Source organism: Rhinolophus sinicus, chromosome 4 (genome assembly GCF_057876585.1).
Source record: "Rhinolophus sinicus isolate RSI-liver-muscle chromosome 4, RSI-T2T, whole genome shotgun sequence".
Taxonomy (NCBI): domain Eukaryota; kingdom Metazoa; phylum Chordata; class Mammalia; order Chiroptera; family Rhinolophidae; genus Rhinolophus; species Rhinolophus sinicus.
The window spans coordinates 38166914-38189636 of NC_142504.1; the positions used below are offsets into that span (position 1 = coordinate 38166914).

General features: G+C 36.9%; 1 protein-coding gene across 1 annotated transcript in view; it reads right to left on the reverse strand.

Moving 5' to 3' along the window:
- Window positions 1–22723, reverse strand: part of GRM3 (glutamate metabotropic receptor 3) — a 216708-nt gene that overhangs the window by 11000 nt on the left and 182985 nt on the right. Inside the window, exons 4-5 of the mRNA XM_019749770.3 lie at window positions 14313–15379; window positions 2770–2944 (exon numbers count right to left, since the gene is read on the reverse strand). Coding sequence (XP_019605329.2) covers window positions 2770–2944; window positions 14313–15379 — 1242 coding nt within the window. The remainder of the gene's footprint in view (window positions 1–2769; window positions 2945–14312; window positions 15380–22723) is intronic.

Here is a 22723-nt window from a genome sequence, read left to right on the forward strand (position 1 = left end):
CAAACTTCATGAAATACTACTTACCCTATTACCTATAATGCATTCTGAGATATTTTACTCTATTTTATAAAATGCCGGTCAAACATATTGAATACATTTTATGACCCACCAATGGGTTGCACCCTCCAGTGTGAAGAAAAGCTGCCCTAGACACTAAGTGTCAAGAGACCAGGGATTCTGTTCCGCTCACCACTGTGTACACAGGTGTTTAGAAATTTCTGGTGTATAGAAAAGATACTCAAGCATTTAATGAATGAATGAATTTCATGACAGTAGTTCCAATTTGTTAAATGGGAAGGCTATTAATCACAAGTGAGAAAACCCAATGCCGACTCTTGAATTGTTGTATATCTTTGAATTTAACTGCTATTCTCTCAACTATAAAATGGAACTTGTGATATTTAGTACTCATGGAATAAAATAAGCCCACAAATATAAGACTATTTTGAATAAAAGATACAGAATTACAAATAAAAGATCAATGTATTATTTCCACACTTTGTAATGCCTAGAGATATTACATAAATACTCACATTGTTATTTTAATACCACTTCATTAATTTGGATTCATTAGAGGAAAAGTGCTAAAAAAAATGAGGTCTAAATTTAGACCTCTTTAAATAAAATTTTTAAAAAAGTTTTATTGAGTAGCAATATGGTCCTAGAATGTTAGGCTGTGTAGATGGCTACCTTGAATTATTAATTGAGACACTGGCAGATTAGCATACTGAGTGTAAGCTTAAGCAGGTCCATTTTTATCGAAATACATTGTTTTTGTGTAAATGAATATTTCTGAAATGCTGAAGAGAAACTTGGTTGAGTAAAGTGCTCTTATAATCGCTTTAGGAGTTTATTGGAAAATGGCACCATTTCTAAATTACTGAGGTTTGGGTGTATGAAATTTTGAACAATGTCTGTGGAAGACTTACAGACTGCTAAATTGTTCCAGTAACAACCAAGAGCTCTGAGCTATCAACAAGACTATTTTGCAAGGGGTAAACTTTGCTGCACATCCTCTGATAACCTTCCTTTTGTTCTCTCTGTAAAGCCTACCAAGTATCTAGCCTCAAGGGAACTTTCCAAGCTTGCATTCTGTGTGAATTAGCATGATACAGTACAGTAGTTGGTGCACTGGCTTTGAAATCAGAGAAACTGACTCTAAATCCTGGTTCTGCCACTTTTAATATGTATGACCCTGGGTAGGTTTTTTTTTTATCTCAAAGAGTTGTGAGCGTTAATAAGATATAGTAGTACGCACACACGTATAAAGTATTTAATGCAATGCCCAGTACATAGAAAACACTCAATAAATGATAGTTCCTGTTAGCTGTTGTTATTGTTTTTATTAGTTATTGCCAGTTCTTCCTTTTCTGGCCTAGCTAGCTGTTACAGTTGGGATGTTAGAAAAGAGATTTGTTTACTCAAGAAATAAGCAGGTTTCTCTAAGACACCCAAAGAAAATTATTTTACAAGTTTTATCATGTCTTGGGACTCAACCATTGTGACACCTGGAAATTGAGCTGAAAAGACAGTAACACCCTCACCCCTATAGCAGCTCTCGATCAAGGAGAGGTATATATACATCACTGAGTGTGCTATCAGCCATCAGTCTTCCCTTTGCTGGGGGAAGGGCTGCCCTGTTCAATTTTGTTTTGATGGAGAAAGTAGGGCACTAATGTGATTGCTCACTCTGTGATGTTGAGCTATTTTGAAGTAGCTTTCGGATCGACTTGAGGCAAAATTGTGAAATAATCATTTGTCTCCGTCCAGTACTCCCTCCTCCTCTCCTGGCTCCCCTCCCCCGCACCCCTCATTCTTCTGTCAGTGAATTTCTCCTACTTCGCACCACAGATTAGCTGAAAATGGCTTAAAAGGTTGTCCCTTTTAGGTATATTTGTGCTTTAGAGGATGCTAAAGAATTAAACGAATGATTCTCTGAGGATAGTGTTTCAGATATTTGTAGGCCAGTTGGAGAGAGAATTTTGGACTGGGGCATTATCCTGGTTCAGTTCAAATTGCCTTTTCAGCTGGTTCTCAGCTGAAAAACATTGTGTCATTGAAAGAGAGGAAGATCTATTCTAGCATTTTCTAAGGTTTGTTCCAGGGGATGTTAGTCGGTTTAACTATCATCCAATACTTTTAAGAAACTCTGAACATAACAAAGTTAAACAGGTTTCTTTGCTGCAGAGAGTCTCAAAACCTTTAACATGCTCACATTAAAGGAGGTATTTTGATCTTCCAAGTAGGTATTTAGGATGTAACATTTTCCATTTTATTTGATTATCTTCCTCTTTTAATTTTTCTTGAAGCACCTTCAGCATCTAGGTTATACAGAGCATATTTTACTGAGCACCAATCTAGTACCACCCTCTAGGCCGATGAGTAAATTGAGGCAGGGGACAATGAAGTGACATGCTCAAGGTTACCTACTGAACTGATTGCAGAGTCAGGACTAGAATCCAGGTTCTCGGACTTGACAACATGGTCAAAAATCCTACTTGCAGTTGCAGATTTAATGTGTGTCTTTCCTGCTGGATTGGACATACTGCCGAAACAGGAACTCTGCCTCTTGCACTCACCACTGTATCCCTAGCACCTAGCACAGGGCCTGGGGCAGTGGTAGAACCAGTACTTATTAAAATCGAATTGAGCTATTCATGGGGACGGGCACGTGTTGTCTGTTCCTGTCTATGTCCATTGCTTCCCCTCCCAGCCTGCTCCCTACTACAATGCTGTGTATGGAGGGGTTAGTGCCAAATCCATACTTACACTGAGAATATGTGGTCCCAGTTCCACTGACACTGAACCTGTTAAGGTGCAGTCTGTGTGTGACCACATTCTTCTGGGGTTGGAACAGAATGATGTGCACCTTGGGTGCAAACAAACAGCCCAGGACCACGAAGCCGCTCAGGCTAACGGAGATACACATGGTTGTCGTCTGCACCTGTAAGAAAAATTGCCTAGTTAAGTGTCTGGCTGTAAATCCAATCAGGTGGCCAATTGGAGAGCACTGATAAAGGACCAAACTGAAAAATCCCAAATCACTCACAGTTCTGTTCTTATTATAGACAAATCGAGGTAATAATTATATTGGATCTTCTGAATTTGAGATGTTCATGGAAACATTGCTTAGGATTTGTAAGCAAACACTATTTGTGTTGGGTGCTCCTGAATGCTTGCCAAGCCTTGACATTGATTTTCTTGTTTGTTTATTCTTTATATTTGTATAAAGATATTTCTTCAGAATCACTGAATTCAGTATCTTAAATAGTAAAATATCAATATTTAGTGATGAAGTGATCAGATTGCTGATGGTTCCAGTCAATCAACTTGGCTTGTTGAAGGTTCTCTATATTATGAACAAATTTAGACTTTTTACATTTTATCATCTCTCTCTTGCTGGGAGTTCTGCTCATCAACTATTGGTTAACTAGTCAATATTTGGGGACACTATCAACTTTCTTCTGAGGTACCTACTCTTTTAATTACTTCATTGACGTCTATCTGGAATTTTGATACATCAGGTACTCACTGTTCAAACTTTTTGTTCTCTAGACTTCTATACAGCCATCTTGACAGAGATTTTTCACTTTCTCCCTCTTTGCTTCTACTGAAAGTATACCTCAGAACTAAGTTTTATCTCTTCTTTTCATTCTCTTGCTCTCACTCTCTGGTTTCATTAATTGTCTTGGCTTTAGCTCCCATAGATTTTCTGAAAAACCTCAAATTAGATTCTACATATTTTATCACTTTCAGTACTGAAAAATGGAAATTAATTATTTCTTCTATAAGTTTCTACTCAGAGTAGCTATGGTAAATCCTAGAGTAATTTTAGCTTTCTTTTTTTCTTTTCTCCCAGGCAATGCTGTTACCAGATAGCATAATTTCTTATACCCTGAAGTGTCTGATACTCTTCTCTAATCAAGGAAAGCTGAAGACTGAACAATTAATTGGAGAAGCCACATAACTTTAGAAGGCTTGATTCTGTTTTTGGAAAAAAAAATTCAGATCACACTTGTAGTATAATTCTTCAGACTCTAGTTTTACTTTAAATGCTGAAAGCACAATCCATCTCCAGTATTATAAAGCTCTTGTCTCCCTTAACCACTCCAGGATCCTACAACTTGGCCCTAAGTTGCAAGCTCCTTCCCCTTTTGTCAATTTTTCAGTAAAGAGTCTACTGTCTAGTTCCATGATGTAAAAGCCTTGACAAATCATAGCTTTGTTATTTACAGTGTGTCCAATTACTGATATAATTTTTTTTACATATATGTATGATATTAGAACTATACACTTTCTGCCTCAGTTTTGACTGTGGAGCCAATCTGAGAGATAGCGGATATCATAGTGAGGCAAGTTCAAATGAGTAAATTTTCAAGGAAACCTTTTCTAGAAACATTTCTTTAACTTTGAAAACTCCTCACACACTTTAAGACATTACAAGGAGAGAAGAGGAGTGTGAGGAGAATATCTTGGAAATGTACTGTGAGTTCTGTCCCCTTAGAGGGGACTGTGACTCTCTCCTCATTTAGAGCCTAGAGAGGGGTGCTTCAATGTGGCCATTCATGGAAGGTTTGAGATTTTTCTGCAGGAGAAGTATGTCCCGGCTTGGGGCCTGATTCCTGTCTTGGAAATCTAAAAGGTGAGAAAAGGCTCATTACTTTTGTAACAGAGTACCGGAGACTTTTATTACTGTGTTGAGATAATCCTTTAATCTAAGAATTTATCAAAGCAAAAGATATATGAGTGGTACGCATGGACAAGATGGGCCACACTATAGAAAACCACCATGGATACTCTTGGGCTCATGTGGAGGAGCCTGGCATCCTTCACAGGAAGAGGTTACAGGGATCTCTCTCTCTCTCTCTCTCTCTCTCTCTCTATCTCTATCTCTATCTCTATCTCTCTCTCTCTCTCTCTCTCTCTCTCTCTCTCTCTCTCTCTCTCTCTCTATCTCTATCTCTATCTCTATCTCTATCTCTATCTATAGCTTGGGACTGAGCATGGAGCCACAAGCGAGAACTCAGAATAGAGAAGTGCCAGCCAACTCACTTAAAGATCTGCAGGAGAAAGGGGCCAGTGGGAAACTTTTGAAGATTGCATGAAAATACCCTTTAATCATCTTCCAGAAAAACATATTCTGAGGATGTGTCTTTAACCACTGTGGACTCAGCAATCATAAAACCATCCAGCCACATAAGAGCTGTTCTACTTCTTCCTTATTACTTTTTAACCAGGGCTGAGAGGGAAATAGCAACTGGTGGATAGGGGAATGTGAGCAGGAGAAAGGAGAAGTCACCCGCTGCAGATTCTCAGCCTGAGGCAGGTCAGACCTCGGGAGAAAATGACATTTAATGGTAAGTCAAGATATGCTTTTGATAATTCCATAGGGCAAGGCATTTAATTTTACGGATAGAGACTATTTTCCATTGAAAATGATTGTAGGACTGTATGTTTCCTAAGAGCACAAAAATTCATGGACCTATGAAGATTGTGAGTGTTTTCATTCACTGCTCTATCCCCAGCACCAGAATGGTGCCTCAGATGTGGTGACACTCAGTGTTTGAATGTCTCCACTGGAATCTTACCCAGGGTTGGGGGATGATCATTCTCACTAAATACTAAAGGGACAATGGGAGACAGAACTAAAATTACATTTTGGTCATAGGTTATGCAGCATATAGTAATTCAATATATCTGTTTTAAAGCCCAAATATCAGCCTCATAGTGTCAGTTGTCCAGTTCCTTCAATAAGTCATGCTGGTAAAAGTACTTATTTATCTATAATGCTTTGCTTTATTGCTTTGTACTCTACTAGTCCAGGCTGCTCTGTTTTCACCTTCTATCCTTTCCTTCTTTTTGGCTGCCTGGTAACATCCTTCCCTCACTGATTTTCCTTGTCTTAGTTGTGTTTGTTGATTTCTTCTCTTCTACCTGAATTTTAAGGGCTGGAGTGTCCCAGACCCATGTTTTGGACTCTCTTCACCGTTTCATTGAGTTCTATGGTGTAAGTAACTTCTATGTTGATGACGTTCAACTATTTATTACTGGATTCAACCTATCTTTTGGGCATCCAGACTCACATATTCAACTGCCATCTTGGCATATTGTTTTGGATATGTAATAGGCATATCAGAATTAATCAAGGCAAAACTTGATTTCTCCCCCACAATGTTTCCATTTCAGTAAATGACACCAAATGCCACCCAATTATGCAAGCCAAAAACCTGGGAATCATCCTTGATTTTGCCATTTCCCTGACACCTACTCATCCAATCCAACAGCAAGTCCTTTTGGTTCTTTTGGAACATAATTCTCTATGTTCCCTTGTGCTTCTACATGTCTTTCAAGCAGAGGCTCTAACAACCTTTGTTCTGGGCTTTCTTTTCAAGGATATTTCTATATCAAAGAGGTTTAAAAGATAGAGAGAGTAACTACCTGCGGATCACAGGGCCCCACATAGCGTCCATTATGAAAGACTCAGGTTCCCTAATTTCACAGTGCCTCCCCTGTAATGCTACCACTGATTATGCAGCAGTCACCCTGTCAACTTTGCATCAACTTTGCGTAGCCTGTGGCAAGCGGAGCTTAGGGAACCTGAGCCAATGCTGACACTCTGGCTGTTGCTGTTGAGTCCTAAAGTCCTTCTTCTCAGTATCAGCAAAACTGTAGCATGATAACATGTTACCTGGTAAGTATAATAGAATCTGAGACTCTGCAGTCTTTGTCAGTTTTGGCAATGAGACTGGGATGGCTTTTTCAAAGAGGGAGTATGAGGGCCTTATGGGCTGAAGAACAGGATTGAAGAGAAGCCCACCCATGGGAATCAGAGCAAACATGTGGAGCTAATTGTATGGCCAAGCAATAAATAGTTCTCCACTTTATTGCCTCCCAATGAGGAGGATTTGGAGAGGGAATTGCAGGCTGATTAACAGGAATTAGGTTCAGATAGTGCTGCATGACTGTGCTGTATCGTTGCTAACTCTTCATTGGGGTGGGAGTAGGTGGCGTGGATTTCTTCCCCAATTTGATTCAGGTCTGCCTAATTGCAACAACTAGTATTCAAATGTATCCTGGGTGGGCAGAAAGTTGTGCTCCTCTTCATATAAAAGTTGCAGAGACATGTACCTATACTGAGCATGAAAAGAGGGACTTTTAGAGAAAGCAGAAACTAGGTGAATTATTTGAACTTCGGCTAGTTCCCTTGGGAGATGAGGGGGCAGGGTGTATAATGCTTATTAAGGAAGAATAACAACAGCTGGGTTCTCTCAGGGTTCATCCCCTGCTGAGGTCTCTCATGCCAAATTTAGATCCATTTCAGGATGACAAAGTCTCAGTTTTTTTTTTTTTTTTGCACTGGAACCTGACTGCAGAGTGGAGCTTCGGTGCTCTCTGTGAGATTTCTCTGAGATGGAAATATGCTCTGAGAAACCATAGATGAAGCACGGACTAGTATTAAGGCTCTTACTGACCTGGATTGGATTTAAAATGCTGACAAAGTTGCTGCCCTAAAGAATGAGAAACTGAGCAGAGAAACTTAGATAAATTCTTGCAATCAGCTGCAGCACTAGAAAACTTGCCTAGCTCTTATGTTAAAACCAGGCAAGACCCTAAGAGTCTAGAATGAGGCAAGAGAGGACCTGCCTGAGATGCAGATGTAAGGGGGTACCTAAGAGATGTTATCATGACGAGACAGCAAGCACCCTGGATTAAGAGGGACTCCTTCTAAAAAGTTGCTGCTGTGTGAGTCAAGGCTGAGTTGGAAGTGCACAAACCATATGCCCAAGCAGATGTTTATCTGGTTGTGGCTTCTGAGTCAAGGGGTCCCACACATTGAAATGAAGATAACATTAATGATGATCTTGCCATCTAATAGGGTTTTAGGTATTCAGAAACACTGGACCTTTGTTTGATTGAGTCATGAGGAGCTGCTGCTTAAAACAGAAAGCCCATGTGCCTTGCTTATTGGCATGGGGCCACTCTCTCCCTCCATGCTGCCTGATTCCTCCTTACTCTGTACCCTGGTCTTAGTTGCTTTAAGGAGAAAAAGGTGCTGAAGGACAGGACCAAAGTCTCCCCATCCCCAAGCGTGGCTGAAGCCCATACGTACCAGATCCAGGTTGCTAGGAAACTTCAGGGAGGGAAGAACTCAAACTTTGATGCCTTGTTAGTTACAGACATCCAAGTCACCACCCTTCCCAGACCTGTTGTGAGGAGGGCAGAGCTGGGCCTACAATGAGGCAAGAGAGGACCTGCCTGAGATGCAGATGGAAGGGGATACCCAAAACTCATTCATCAAGACAAGTGATATTGTATTGTAGTATTTAAAAAAATAAAACTCCACGTGAAAAACTCATGATGAACACAGTTACCAATATTTTAAAAGAGGACAGGAGCAGCAACAGTGCTGTGCTATGACATAGGGAATCTTAAGGCAAAAAGAAAAATTAATAATACTGGTCCTGTCCTGATTCCTGTGTGTGCAGGTGTCACCGAGCCCACTCTGCATTGCCTAGTAGGCTTTGGGACTTGGGGAACTTACATAAATACTGACACGGTGGCTACAGTGATGGCTGTGAGTAACAAAGTCCTTGGTGAATCAGGAGTCTCTACGTAGTCCTACCAGCATCCCTAAAAATGCAGGCTGACTTGTTAGATTGCAAGATGGGTAAAAGCTCTTCACAGTTCTCGGCAGGTTCTCTCTCCATTGTTAACATGCTACCATCGGCTCTGACTGGAACACCTATCACAGCTGCCTAAACACTCCTTCCTTTGCTTTCTGTCATATAATCATAGTAGCTTTAGAAGATGGATTTTCCCCTAAAATGTGAGATTATGAAATGTGAGATCATCAAACATCTCTGCTTAAAATCTTTCACTGATTTCTCATGTGGAATAAAATCTGTACTTTTTGCTATAGCCTACAAAGTCCCACAGGGTCTAGCTCCTCTACCTACCTCTCATGTAAAATCACTCTTCCATTTACTCATTAAACTGTAGACATCATATACCTTTCTTTTCGAAGAAATTTTTGCCTAGATGTACTTGTGTTTCTTCTTCCTAGCACACAGCATTCCTATGCCTGGCTCTCTCCTATCCTTCAGTGGAATATTATGAAATAGGCACTAGTCGGGGTGGTAAACATTTTTTAAAAGAATTTGAGATTCTACATATTTTTTTAAAAAATTTCAAAATTGTCAACATGAGAAAATCAGAATTTCGCTGTAAGCATTTGAACCCTGTCAAAATTCCGGAATCACCTCGAAATCTCTGCTTACTGTAGGTAAAGTGCTTCACAGGTCCCCATCCCAATAACAATCCAGCATTTTGATACTCAAAGGACAGTCCTTTGTCTAGCAGCATCTCCATCCCCTGGGAGCTTGCTAAAAATCCCGAATCTTGGATCCCTTTCCTTCTAACTGAATCAGAATCTTTCATCCCCAAGTGAGTTGTATGCACGTTAAATTTTTGGAAGATCTGCAGTAACATAATCCCCTTTTCCTTCTATCATAGCACTTACCAGTGCATGAATTATCCTGCATTTTTATTGTTCATTATTCACTCTCCATCTCTATCCTCCCTTATTTCCTGCTAGATTGTAAGTTATAAAAGAGGAGGGACTTGTCTATGCTGACAGTTATCTCCCCAAGGCCCATAATAAGTGCTCAAATATATTACTGGAAGGACCACTTCGTAAATTATATAAATGCCTAACCATTATGCTGTATACCTGAAACTAATATAATATTGAATGTCAACTGTAATTGAAAAATAAAATTAAAAAATACGTGCTGAAATATATTTGTAAGATATGAATAAACAAAACACCAGTGATTACTATTAATTACTTCCTTTATGGATAACTTTCCACTAAAACATGGCCTAGTTTTTATTTCCACCATTTAAACTATGTCTCGGATCCCTGATGACTCAGTGTTTGATTCTTGCACTATCTGGGATGGTTTTGTTGTAATATAGAAGACGATGTCCTGGATATTTCTCAAAGATCCTTTGCTTTTCAGATTCTTACCCCAGTTCTTGCTTGCTCTGTCTTGGAGGCGTGTAATAGCTTCAATTAGTGCTGGTTGTTCTAGGCTTTACTCTTTCAAATCCAGCCTCCATATTAAGGATAAATAAGTTTGTGGTGTAATATGAAAGGCATGCGTGTATTTGGATCTGAAAAACTTGCTATTTCCTACCTGTGCCACCTGGGAAGTTAATTATCCTCTGAGTCTGTTTACTAATCTTTCCAGTGGATAATAAAATTTGCTTTCCAGGGTGCTAATGAGGATCAGTGAGCTCATGTATGCGAAGCATTTAGCAGAGTAAGGTCTCAGAGTTGATCAGGAAAGGTTAGTTCCTTTCTTTCCCTCTTACCTTTCATCATGTCAATTTTTGCCTGAGCAAACAACCAAACAAAAGAGAACAAAACAAAACAAAAAATCAAAAATTGCAAGACCTCAAAGCCCTTAAACACCATTTAAATGAATTCCTCTGCCTGGTAAAATCTGACCAAGTTGCCAATTCCCATTAGTTTCTCACTAGGCACCCCCAACCCAGCTTCCACTTGAGAAAGACCAACAGTACTGCATTCTGCTTGGTTCATTTCTGTCTTGGTTCAAAAATATTCCCTGTATGCCCTATATTCTCTAACTACCATAATTACATTTTCTCACCAAGGTACAGGGTGAAATCCCACCTCTTCAATGAGTATTCCTAGAAAGACCAAGCTCTTACTGATCCAACTGTTCTTTGAAACCCGTAGGCATTTCAGAGTTTTGTGTCATCAATTTAATTATAAACTCCTCTGTTTTAATGTTGAATTCTTTCTTGTTTTTTTTTTTTTTTTCCCAGCTGGTAGATAAGATTTTTGAAGACTGGAATCATGCTTTATATTTATTTGTAACTCACAATGGGTGGCAAATACTGAGTCATAAACCCGGTTGACTGTTTGATGCCCAAATTCTTTCTAGCTGCCTTTAAATTATCGGGTACTTTTCTAATGGGTACTTTTCTAATGGGACTGATTCAATCTGAGCCACATGGATTCCCTCTGGGAAATTTTAAATCTCAGTCTTGTTCTGGAATTTTTAGAACAAGGGTCTAAAGTTACGATGCTTATAGGGTCCATGTAGATTCCTACATGAAGGGAGCCGGATGTAAGAATTCAGGGAGTGGTGGGAGTGTGAGCAACAGAAATGAGTGTGCCCTCCTAGGGGCGTAAGCACTTCTCAGGTCCCGCTAATTGTTGCATGTAGGCATTTGAGTCCACATGTTTTACTTTGATAAGAAAAGCCAAAAATCTGGATATTTACATAACATGTCTCAATTTTCTAACTTTGACAAATATTTCAAAGGATTTCAAAACATTGCTGGCCAAATGAAAGCTATCTGTGCAAAAAAAGAGCATGTGATTTGTTAGAGTGGTGGTTTTCAATCTTGTCTGCCAATTGGAGTCACTAGGGGGCTTTGAAAAATCCTGATGTCAAGGCCATAGATAAGGCCGCCTGCATCAGAATGTCTGGGGCTGTACCCCAGATATTAATATTTCAAAGCTACCCAGTTGCTTCAATGTGCAGTCCAATTTGAAAGCTACTGTGTTAGAGGCTCTAGTCTACATTCTCATTTCTTTCATAAATTTAGTATTGGCATTATTTGCAAGGAGTAATTGAGGCCTTAGATGATCTCATTGTGATTACCATGTTTCCCCGAAAATAAGACCTAGCTGGACAATCAGCTCTAATGTGTCTTTTAGAGCAAAAATTAATATAAGACCCTGTCTTATTTTACTATAATATAAGACCAGGTCTTATATTATATTATATTATATTATATTATATTATATTATATTACATTACATTATATTATATTATACTGGGTCTAATATAATATATAATATAATATATAATATAATACCAGGTCTTATATAAGACCGGCTATAATATAATATAATATAATATAATATAATATATAATATAATATAATATAATACAATACCAGGTCTTATATTAATTTTTACTCCAAAAGATGCATTAGAGCTGATTGTCCAGCTCGGTCTTATTTTCGGGGAAACACAGTAGATGACTTAATTAGCATGGACCTTAAAAACACTCAATTCACAACTTCTGCTACATTTGCCTTAGAACTTCTGCCATGTATAATAGTACCAAGTACCTGGTATCTTTAGCTAATTCCATTTCGTCAATTGATGTTAAAAGAAAAAAAAGTCATTTTTTTGGTGTTTTAGACATAAATGCTAATTCATTCAATAAAATTAAATTTTATAATGCTATTTGTTTATTCTCAGTAGTAATTTTTGCTCTATTATTTTAAATTAGCTTTTTTGAGAGTGAAGAGTTTCATATATCCAGGGTAAAATAATTAACACTGTAACTATTCTGCAGTCTCAATATGTTGAATCATGCCTGCTAATGATGGCTTCCCAATAACTTAAAAAACAAAAAAAAATCCTTAAAGTTCTCTAGGAATGAATGTGTATATAAAGACAAAAGGTAAAAACAGGGGCATTAAAATGTGTTAACTATAATTCACCATTTTAACCCCGACGCTCTAAAGCTTCAAACTCCCCTGTGGTTCATGTCATCTGACCTTTGATTTTACTGATTCAGTTCTGATGTTTTCTTTTCTGACAGATTTTTAAAATTTTTTATAGGTAGTCTTAGAAACCCTGACTATTACCCCAACATTGAACTTGCTCTTCCTTTAATGTAGTCCATAGGTTTTAGTCATAGGATTGTAAATAATTTAATAGATTAGATATGTTAAGTATTGCCAGTATCTTGATTCATTCCTTAAATAGCTTTGTCTTTTCTTGAGGTGCAATAATCAAGATTTTAGTAATGTAGGAATTACTGATAAACAGAAGATTTGGGGGCTATTACAGCCTACAGAAGCACTTCATTTTGTGAAATCATTATACAAAAAGGAAACCATTATGCCACTGGAAAACTTTCTTTTCTTTCTTTTCTTTCATTGGAAGATATTAAAATCAGAATTATAAATGCAAAAGCAACTGATAGATGGATTTAACAATTTGAAAAGTTGTGATGGAATAATGATTTTTTTCTTTCAGAAGAGATGGTAATTATATTGAAGCTCAGAAATTCCTTCCCTTCCTTCCTTCCTTCCTTCCTTCCTTCCTTCCTTCCTTCCTTCCTTCCTTCCTTCTTTCCTTCCTTCCTCTCTCTCTCTCTTTATCTCCTCTCCTCTCCCCTCCCCTCCCCTCCCCTCCCCTCCCCTCCCCTCCCCTCCTCTCCTCTTCTTTCCTTTCCTTTCTTTTCTTTTTAAGGAGGGCACAGTTCACAGTGGCCCATGTGGGGATTGAACCGGCAACCTTGGTGTTATTACCACCATGCTCTAACCAACTGAGCTGACTGGCCACCCCTAAAACTTTCAACTGTGATAATTTAAGAAATATAGAGAATAAAAACCAATTGCCTCAAGAGAAAAAAATATACTCACTCATTGGAAGATACTAAAATTAGAATTATAAATGCAAAAGCAACTGATAGATGGTTTTAATAGTTTGAAAAGTTGTGATGGAATAATGAATTGTTTCTTTCAGAAGAGATGGTAATTATATTGAAGCTCAGAAATTTGATCTATATATAACTAAAGACTATATGAATAAAGACGTAATTTGGTTACTTGGATATGAACAGTAAAAAGTATAATTAGTTCAAGGATTATATATGTACACCTTCTGTCTACACCTTAAGTCTAGAGGAACTAAATTTGTAGGAAAAATACAACAAATCACCATAGCATTTTAATCTGTTTTAGAGAAGTAATAATGCTTATTTAAAGCTTGAGAGAAAATTTTTTTTAGATCTTTAAATTGATCATGGCTTAATGCTATAAGCCTATTTTAACTTACAGACAGATCTGTAGTGGCCAGGTCCCCTTGTGTGTAATTTGAAGTACTCTCATTTGGCTTTGAGTGGTTTAAGTCTTATTTCTTGTCATCTACTTTCTAAATTTAATTAAAAGTTTTAGGGGTGTGAGTGTGTATTACATTTTCTCCCACTAGATTATAAATTGCTTGAATGACCATGCATTTACATTTATCTTCCTCTCTGTGCCTAGCACAATGCTTTGCACATAGTAGGCACTAATTAAATGCTTTTAAAACACAGTGAATAAATGTTATATATAATATGGCAGTTCATCGTGACATTTGTAATCACCCACCTAATTGCTGAGATGAAATAAAGGGGGTCTGTTTTAAATCCTACATAACAAAACATTGGCAGGATAAAAGAAGAAAAAGAAGAAACCATTCCAATACTTACTCTGTAGTCACTTGATGTCACATAAAATATAGGGAGGAAGGCCAACCAGATGATGCATGTGGTGTACATGGTAAAACCAATGAACTTGGCTTCATTGAAATTTTCTGGGCACTTCCGCGTTTTGAAGGCATACACAGTGCATAAGATCACCAGGACCACATCGTAGGTAAGTGAGATCAACATGCTGGAATCTTTGACATTGCATTTTAAGATGACTGTTTCCCGCTTCTCTGGAAGGGTGTATCGCCTGGTGCCTGGAGCCTCTAGGATGAGCCACACAGACACCACCACAATTTGCACCAATATCAGACCCAGGCAGATGAAAACCTGAGAACTTGGGCTGATGAATTTTGGCCTCTGAGCGCCATTCTTTACCCCATTGAAGATGCGGGCAATGCAGTTTGTTTTGGTCAGCAGGGCTGAGTAACAGATGGCAAAGGAGGTCCCCAGTCCTAGTCGGCGGAGTGTGCATATGACTGGTGACGGCTTGGCAATGAAGAAGAATGTCATGCAATAGGACAGGCTAACCCCAAACAACAAGATATAGCAGAGCTCCCGACCTGATGCTTTGACCAAGGGTGTGTTGTTGTGCTTGATAAAAACAGTCACAACCATGCATGTACACGCAAAACCCAGGCAGGCAATGGTGACCGGACCAATGGCCCAAGCATCTTCCCACTTGATGTAGTCTTCAGGAAGGTCAAAGCAGCCCGAGAGGTCTGCAGAGGGCCACTGCCCAAGGCCGCAATCCATGCAGGTAAACTCATCAGCCAGGTATTCGTAGGGCTCGCAGGGGATGCAGATCCAGCAGCAGACATCCCCTGGTTGCATATTCTTCATTTCATTGGGAGCACAGGGGTCACTGCACTGGGAAATGGGGATTGAGTTCTGGGACCAGTGGATAGAGTCGACATCTAGCCACAAGGTTTCTGCCCAGTGACCAACCTTCAAGTAGGAATACTTGCCACCCACGTACTGGAAATTAAACACGTTGTATCGTCCCATTCCATCTCCAAAAGTGTCAAACTTGACAATGCTATCTGCACCTTTATTTGGGTTGAATGGAGCTGTGAATGTAAAGTGAAAGAAAGGGAAAAAGAGAACATTGTTTACATGTCTCAGTTAGGATCAGTCAATTACTGTATGTCATACACTTAGCAAAACTGAAATGACAGCAAATAGGGATTCCAAGGCCAAAATAATTTAACAATTACCATTGAATTTATGCACCAAAAACTACTAGAGTACTTGGTATTCATAAATTCATTCACTTAACATTCCTGAGTGCCTCCTGTGTGCCAAGTGCCAGTGACAATTAGGAGCACAATACAGTGCCTGCCTTCAAAGGAGCTTCTAATGTAATGGGAACTGGCAAACATGGGCATTTTCTGAGTGGTGTGGAAATGTTCGTTTCTTGAAATATTTCACAATAGAAATTGGACAAAAATTTGTCTCATCCTTATATTTATTTATATACAGCTGCCTTAGTATTTTCATAAACATGCACAATTAATAGAATTTCTCTCCTTCAAAATGAAGAAAAAAGTTTCATGATAAATGTATGGTATGCTTCTTTTAAACAGTTCAAATGATTCAGCAGGGGAAAAAAATGAAAACTTCAACTCTAATATTTTCATGTTTTAGAGAACATTCATTCTGACTACATATATGCTTGTATCTATATGCAGTATGCTCCTATCCACATAAATGTATAACCTGGATATTTTTAAGGCACCAACAGTGTGAAGAAGGTAAGTAACTATGCTTTAAAGTTTGTTCCTAACTATAAAGAGTCAGTCGTCCTCAGCCCAATGACGTGCCCTCAACTGTGTCCCTTTCTTATAGTCCTCTATGAGTCCCTAAGCAGCAGCTCTCTAAGCACCTGTGTTTCTTTTATATCTGGTGCTCATGTCTTTCTTGCCAATGTGAGCTGCCACTCTGATCACCAATTTTTATGCCACCTGCTCTGGTCTACTGTGTACCTACTACTTCACACTGCCAAACTTTACTCTTGCCTTAGACGTACAAGAATATTGCCTATGTCTACATGATGCACAGACAAACTCTATTAGTCAGAATAGACTCAACTGTATTGGTAAATAAACCCAAAATTGTTTCATGGCTTAAACACAATGGAAGTTTCTCTCTCCCTCATGCAGCAGTCTAAGGTTTTGGTGGGTGTCTCTTCTCCACATGGTGATTCAGGAACCCAAGTTCCTTACCTCTTGAAGCTGTACCAATTCCTAGAGCCTCTTCCTCATAAGTGTCCATCCAGTGGAAGAAGAAAGAGAGTGTGAAACAGGTATACCTATTGCTTAAAAGTGTAACCCTGAAAGGGGCACATGTTTTCATTCCCATTTATTGATTAGAAATTAGTTGTAGGACCACACCCAAGTTCAAGAGAGGTTGGGAATGTGTTTTACCTAATATGCCCAACTACTATCCTATGGAATAAGAATGTAGAATTTTGAGGACACTGCAATCTCTTACTCTGTGGGTATTTCCTGTCTTTCTTGCCTACTCCCTGGGCTTTGGTTCCACCATTTCTGAAGCTCATGTTGTTTCAGCCAGTGGGAAACATCTTACTATTCTTGGGTCCAGTTATTTTATGGAGGAAATGTCCCTTAGTGAGTTACTTGGGTCCTTGATGAAATAAAACTTCACATTTTACCAAATAGCTCTCCTCTGCTTAGGATGCATAGGTGACGCTACATTGCTGGGTTGGGTGGTTTACAGTAACATTTCATACCACATACAAAGTCTGTTAGCAAATGTAGTCCAATATGCCAAATTTATTCCTCACTTATTATGATTTTTTTTCTCTTAATGATCTTGGCTCTCACCTGCCGTTTCACTTTATTAACCTCTATCTAGCTTTCTGCCACATTTGCCAAACCCATCACATATGTCTGTGTATCTGTACTCCAGTTGTGGATTGGCTTTGAATGCATAGTGAGACAGAGTGATGTAGTTGGATGAGTGCACAGTTTTGGATTTAGATGAATTATGTGTGATTCTCACCTCTGCCTTTTGATAGCCATATGTCTTTAGGAAAATTAACATTTCTGACTCTGTTCCTTAATCTGCATATTATAAATGAAAATTATAAAATAATATAAAAATACTAAACAGGTTAAATATTTTCTATTGATTTATAACACTTGCCAAATATTAAATAGCATGATATTCAACTCTCTATATTATTTGTTGTTTCTCTTGCTCTCTTTCCACAGCATTATGATCTCTTTGCAACTATTACAGCTTTTGGCTATGCTTTAATATCTGTTAGGACAAGTGAACATAGGAGTTGAAACATTATTACCATAGTTTCAGGAGTAGGAATCAATATCAGAATTCTTATGTCACATAAAAATAAAGTTGTTTAGTCTACGCTTAGAAAAATTTCATTAAACATTTTAGGGATTCCTTTCATATGTTACAAATATGTAAGTAAAATGTTGAATATTTTAACACATTTCACATCAAGTATAAGAACTTCAGATGTGTGATTAATTTTTTACTCTACGCAATGAATCTCCACCAATGTTCAGTTGATATTATTGAATTTTCAGGAAAATATTTGTAAAAGGAATATGTTTTATATCTCTAATTTAAACATTTCACTATTGTCACAGGTATTCTTGAATGCAGTTTCTTAAAAGTAATATATTTAATAGGTGAAAAAACTGATTGTTTTGTGTGTTCCGAGCTGGAGAGGGATATTGGTAAGATTGTTGGCATGTGAACGAATGACATAAGTACTACAGATGTAAAACATTCTTTTTACAAATCTTTTCTGGAAATCATCTAATATCATCAACTGAATATTGGGGAGACTGGTTGCCTAGTTAAGGATAACAATTTTAATAACACATCTGAGGTTCTTACGCTTGATGCAAGTGTGTTAAAATATTCAACATTTAACTTATTTGTAACATATAAAAGGAATCCCCAAATTTTAAATGCAGTTTTTGTAAACGTAGAATACAAAAATATAGTCTGATATAACAAAAGAATTCTGAAATTGATTCCTACTCCTGAAAATATAGTAATAATATTTCAATTCCCATTTTTTCTTAATTGTTTGAAAATGTTGAGCATTAATAAATTTTTTAAGATGCTATGTAAGGACTTTAGCTCTGGCTTTTACATAATGTTGCCACTATTTTTCATGAGGTAGGTTATTTTATAGTAAAGGGGCAGAATATATTTAGTATTTTCATCAGTTTTTCCCCTCCCTACCTTTTTATTTTGAATACTTTCAAATCTACAGAAATGATGAAAGAGAAGTATAATGGATGTAGTAATATTGGAATAACTTGGACTTAACTAATTGTTAACATTTTGTCACATTTGCCTTTTTTCTCTTTTGCTGTTTTTTTGTTAAAATATTGTTGTTAAATATTTTCTGTTAAAAAAGTATAAAAATATGGAGCATCGATATTGATATAGAGCAAGAGTTGGAAAACTATGGCCCATGGGCCATATTCTTCCTGTTGCCTGTATGGTAAATAAAGTTTTATTGGAACACAGCCTTACTCATTTGTTAACATATTATCTATGGCTGCTTTTCCACTAAAACAGTAGAGTTGAGTAGTTTCACTAGGGATTTTATGGCTTTAAAATATTTACCATATAATGCATTCCATAAAAGTTTGCACATTCCTGAAATAGAGCCAAGGGAACGCATACACAGCAATTTGAAGCATGCAATTTGGTATTAAAGTTAAATATTTGCATATTTATGAGCCAGAAATCACATTCTTCCACATGTACTATAGAGAAATTTTTGCACATATGTGTCAAAAACATGTAGATGAACATTATAAGTACTGTTTATAAGGGAAAAAACAACTGGAAACAACTTTGATTTCCAACAGCACTCAAAAATTATTTTGTGGATTATTCACAATTTTATACTGTTGTAAAATTTAACAACAGTTATAGGAAAGAAGACGAATGTATTTTAGAAATAATATTGTGTGAAAAGAGTGTATAATTCTATTTTTATAAAGTTCTAAGATGAACAAAAACTAAATATATCATTTCAGGATACATACAGAAATGATACACTTTTTAAAAAAAGCAAACGATGACAAAATTCAGGGTAATGTATATTGGTTGGAGCAGTGGTTTGCAGAGGGGTGGGTTAGGGAAGAGCACAAAGGTGGATACCAATTTGATATATTCTGTTTCTATTTTGGATGGAGTGTTATTCATGGATGCTTATTATATTGCTGTGCTTCATAAATTGTATTGAATTAAGCATGTTCTTTGTGTGACTTAGCATTTCATAATAAAAATATTTAAAAATTAAAATTTGGCGATATACTATTCCAAACACACACACAAAATATGAATTTTCTCATTCTAGGGGAATAATGCTGCAAGGTATATTTCTTCTATCACATTTGGGGATTGGGAATGTAGTTATGATCAATTGCTTCTGTTGATATAATGAATTACTAAGAGATTTGCTAAGATATTTTGGAAAAAATAGTTTACATATGCAAATTATAATAAAAAAAGAAACTCTACTACAATGGCATCAAAAATGATAAAAAATCAGGGTAAATTTAACAAAATATGTGAAAGACCTATATGAAAACTAATGAAAGACACAAAAGAATGCTAGAATAAATGCAAAGACACACCATGTTCTTGGATAGGATTCAAGTCTCTCTTAGATGATTTTAATAATAATAATGCATAAATAGTAAATTTCAATAAAAATACCAACTTAGAAAAAAAGAAAAAACAAACAAGTTGATCCCAAAGTTCATATGGAAATATAAATCTGTAAGAATGGTCAGGAGAAAGAAGAAAAATGAGGGATCGTTAGCACTACCAGATATTAAAACATACTACAAAGCCTCAATCATTAAAAGTGTGATACTCAGCAATCCTGAGAAATAAGAACAAAGTGGGAGGTATCAAGCTACCTAACATCAAATCATACTACAAGGCTATAGTAATCAAAACAGCATGGTATTGGCAAAAAAGCAGACATGTAGATCAATGGAACAGAATAGCGAGCCCAGAAATAAGTCCATTCCTATCTGGTCATTTTAATCTATGACAAAAGAAGCAAGAATTTACAGTGGAATAAAGACAGTCTATATGATAAACGGTGCTGGGAAAACTGGAGAGATACACACAAAAAAATTATACTACCTCCTTATTCCATATATAAAAATAAACTGAAAATGGATTAAAGACTTAAATGTAAGACCAGAAACTAAAAAACTCCTACAAGAAAGTATAGGAAGTAAACTTGCAGCCGTTATCCTTAGTAATATTTTTACTGATATATCCCCCTGGGCAAGGAAAGCAAAAGGAAAACTAATCATATGGGACTGCATCAAACTGAAAATGTTTTTTCACAGCAAAGGAAACCATCAACTACAACAAAAGACATCCTACTGAATGGGAGAAGATATTTGCCAATGATACATATGATGAGGGGTTCGTATGCAAAATTTATTAAAAAACACATATAACTCAACACCAAAAAAATAAACACCCCAATTAAAAAATGGGCAGAGGACATGAAGAGATATTTCTCTAAAGAGGACATACAGATAACCAATAGATATATGAAAAGATGCTCGATGTCACTAATCATTAGTGAAATGCAAACAAAAACCAGGAGATACCACCTCATTCCTGTCAGAATGTCTGTCATCAACAAATCAACAAACAACATGTGTTGGAGAGGATGTAAAGAAAAGGGAACCTTCATGCATGGTTGGTGGGAATGTAAATAGGTACAGCCACTATGGAAAATAGTAAGGAGGTTCCTCAAAAAATTAAAAATAGAACTACCTTATGACCCAGCAATTTCATTCCTGGGTATCCAAAGAAATCCAAACACTAATTTGAAAAAATATATGCACTCCTATGTCTATTGCAGTGCTATTCACAATAGCCAAGATATGGAAACAACCAAAATGCCCATCAATAGACGATTGGATAAAGAAACTGTGGTACATTTATACAATGGAGGATTACTCTGCTATAAAAAAGAATGAAATCTTACCATTTGCAACAACATGGATGGACCTAGAGGGTATTATACTTAGTGAAATAAGTCAGACTGATAAAGACAAATACATTATGATCTCACTTATATGTGGAATCTAAAGAACAGAATAAACAAGCAAACAAAACAGAAGTAGACTCAGAGATACAGAGAAGAAAACCTAATGGTTGCTAGATAGGAGGGGGGGTTGGAGGATGGGGGAGGTGAAGGGATTAGAAAGTACAAGTTGATAGTCACAAAATAGTCACAGGGATGTAAAATACAGTATGGGGAATATAATCAGTAATGTTTTAAAGATCATGTAGGGTGCCAGAGGGCACTGGACTTATCAGGGGGATCATTTCATAGATTGTGTAGATGCCCGTCCACTACACTGTACACCTGAAGCTGATGTAGAATAATTAGAATAATATTGAATGTCAACTATAGTTTTATACACACACACACTCACACACACACACACACACACACACACACACATACATCGGGTGCCAAAAAAATTATACACATTTTAAAAAAGGAAAAAAACTGTGTTAATTGTAAAAACTGTATTAATTGTAATACTCAATATGTACCAATAGCAAAAGATGAATACAAGTCACGTTTGACTTCTGCAATTACAAGAGGTGCTCAAAGTGGTTACCATCGGTGTCCAGACACTTCTGATTATGACAAACTACTGGTTGAGCATAGATAACATTTCTTAAAATGTGTATAGATTTTTGGCATGCCTGGTGTGTGTGTGTGTGTGTGTGTGTGTGTGTCTTCATGGGATATAAAGTACAGCATAGGGAATATAGTCAATGGTATTGTAACAGCTGTATACGATGTCAGAGGGTAGTAGACTTGGGAGGGTTATACTTTGTGAGGGGTGTAAATGTCTAACCATGTTGCTTTGTACACCTAAAACTAATATAATAATAATAATAATAATAATAATAATAATAATAATAAAACAGTGTGATACTGACTCATGAATACATAGAAAAACCAATGGAGTTGTATGAAATATCCATAAATAGATCCGATACATGCTACAATTTTACACATGATGAAGGTGGCATCTTAAACAATGAGGAGAGATGTTCAATAAATGATGTCAGGCAACTGTTTAGTTAACTGTAAAAAGGTTAATTGGATTTAAATTTTATTACTTATATCAAAATGAATTCTAAAAGGATAAAAGTTTTATATATGAAAAATAAAACCATACAGTGTAGCAATTTTTTAAAAAGGATGATTACTTTAATATTGGAGTTGGGGAAGTCCTTTCTTTTTAATTAGCATTGAAAACACAGAAACTATAAAACAAAAAATTAAATCTAATTGTATGAAATTAACAAAATCTGAATAACAACCAATATAAGTT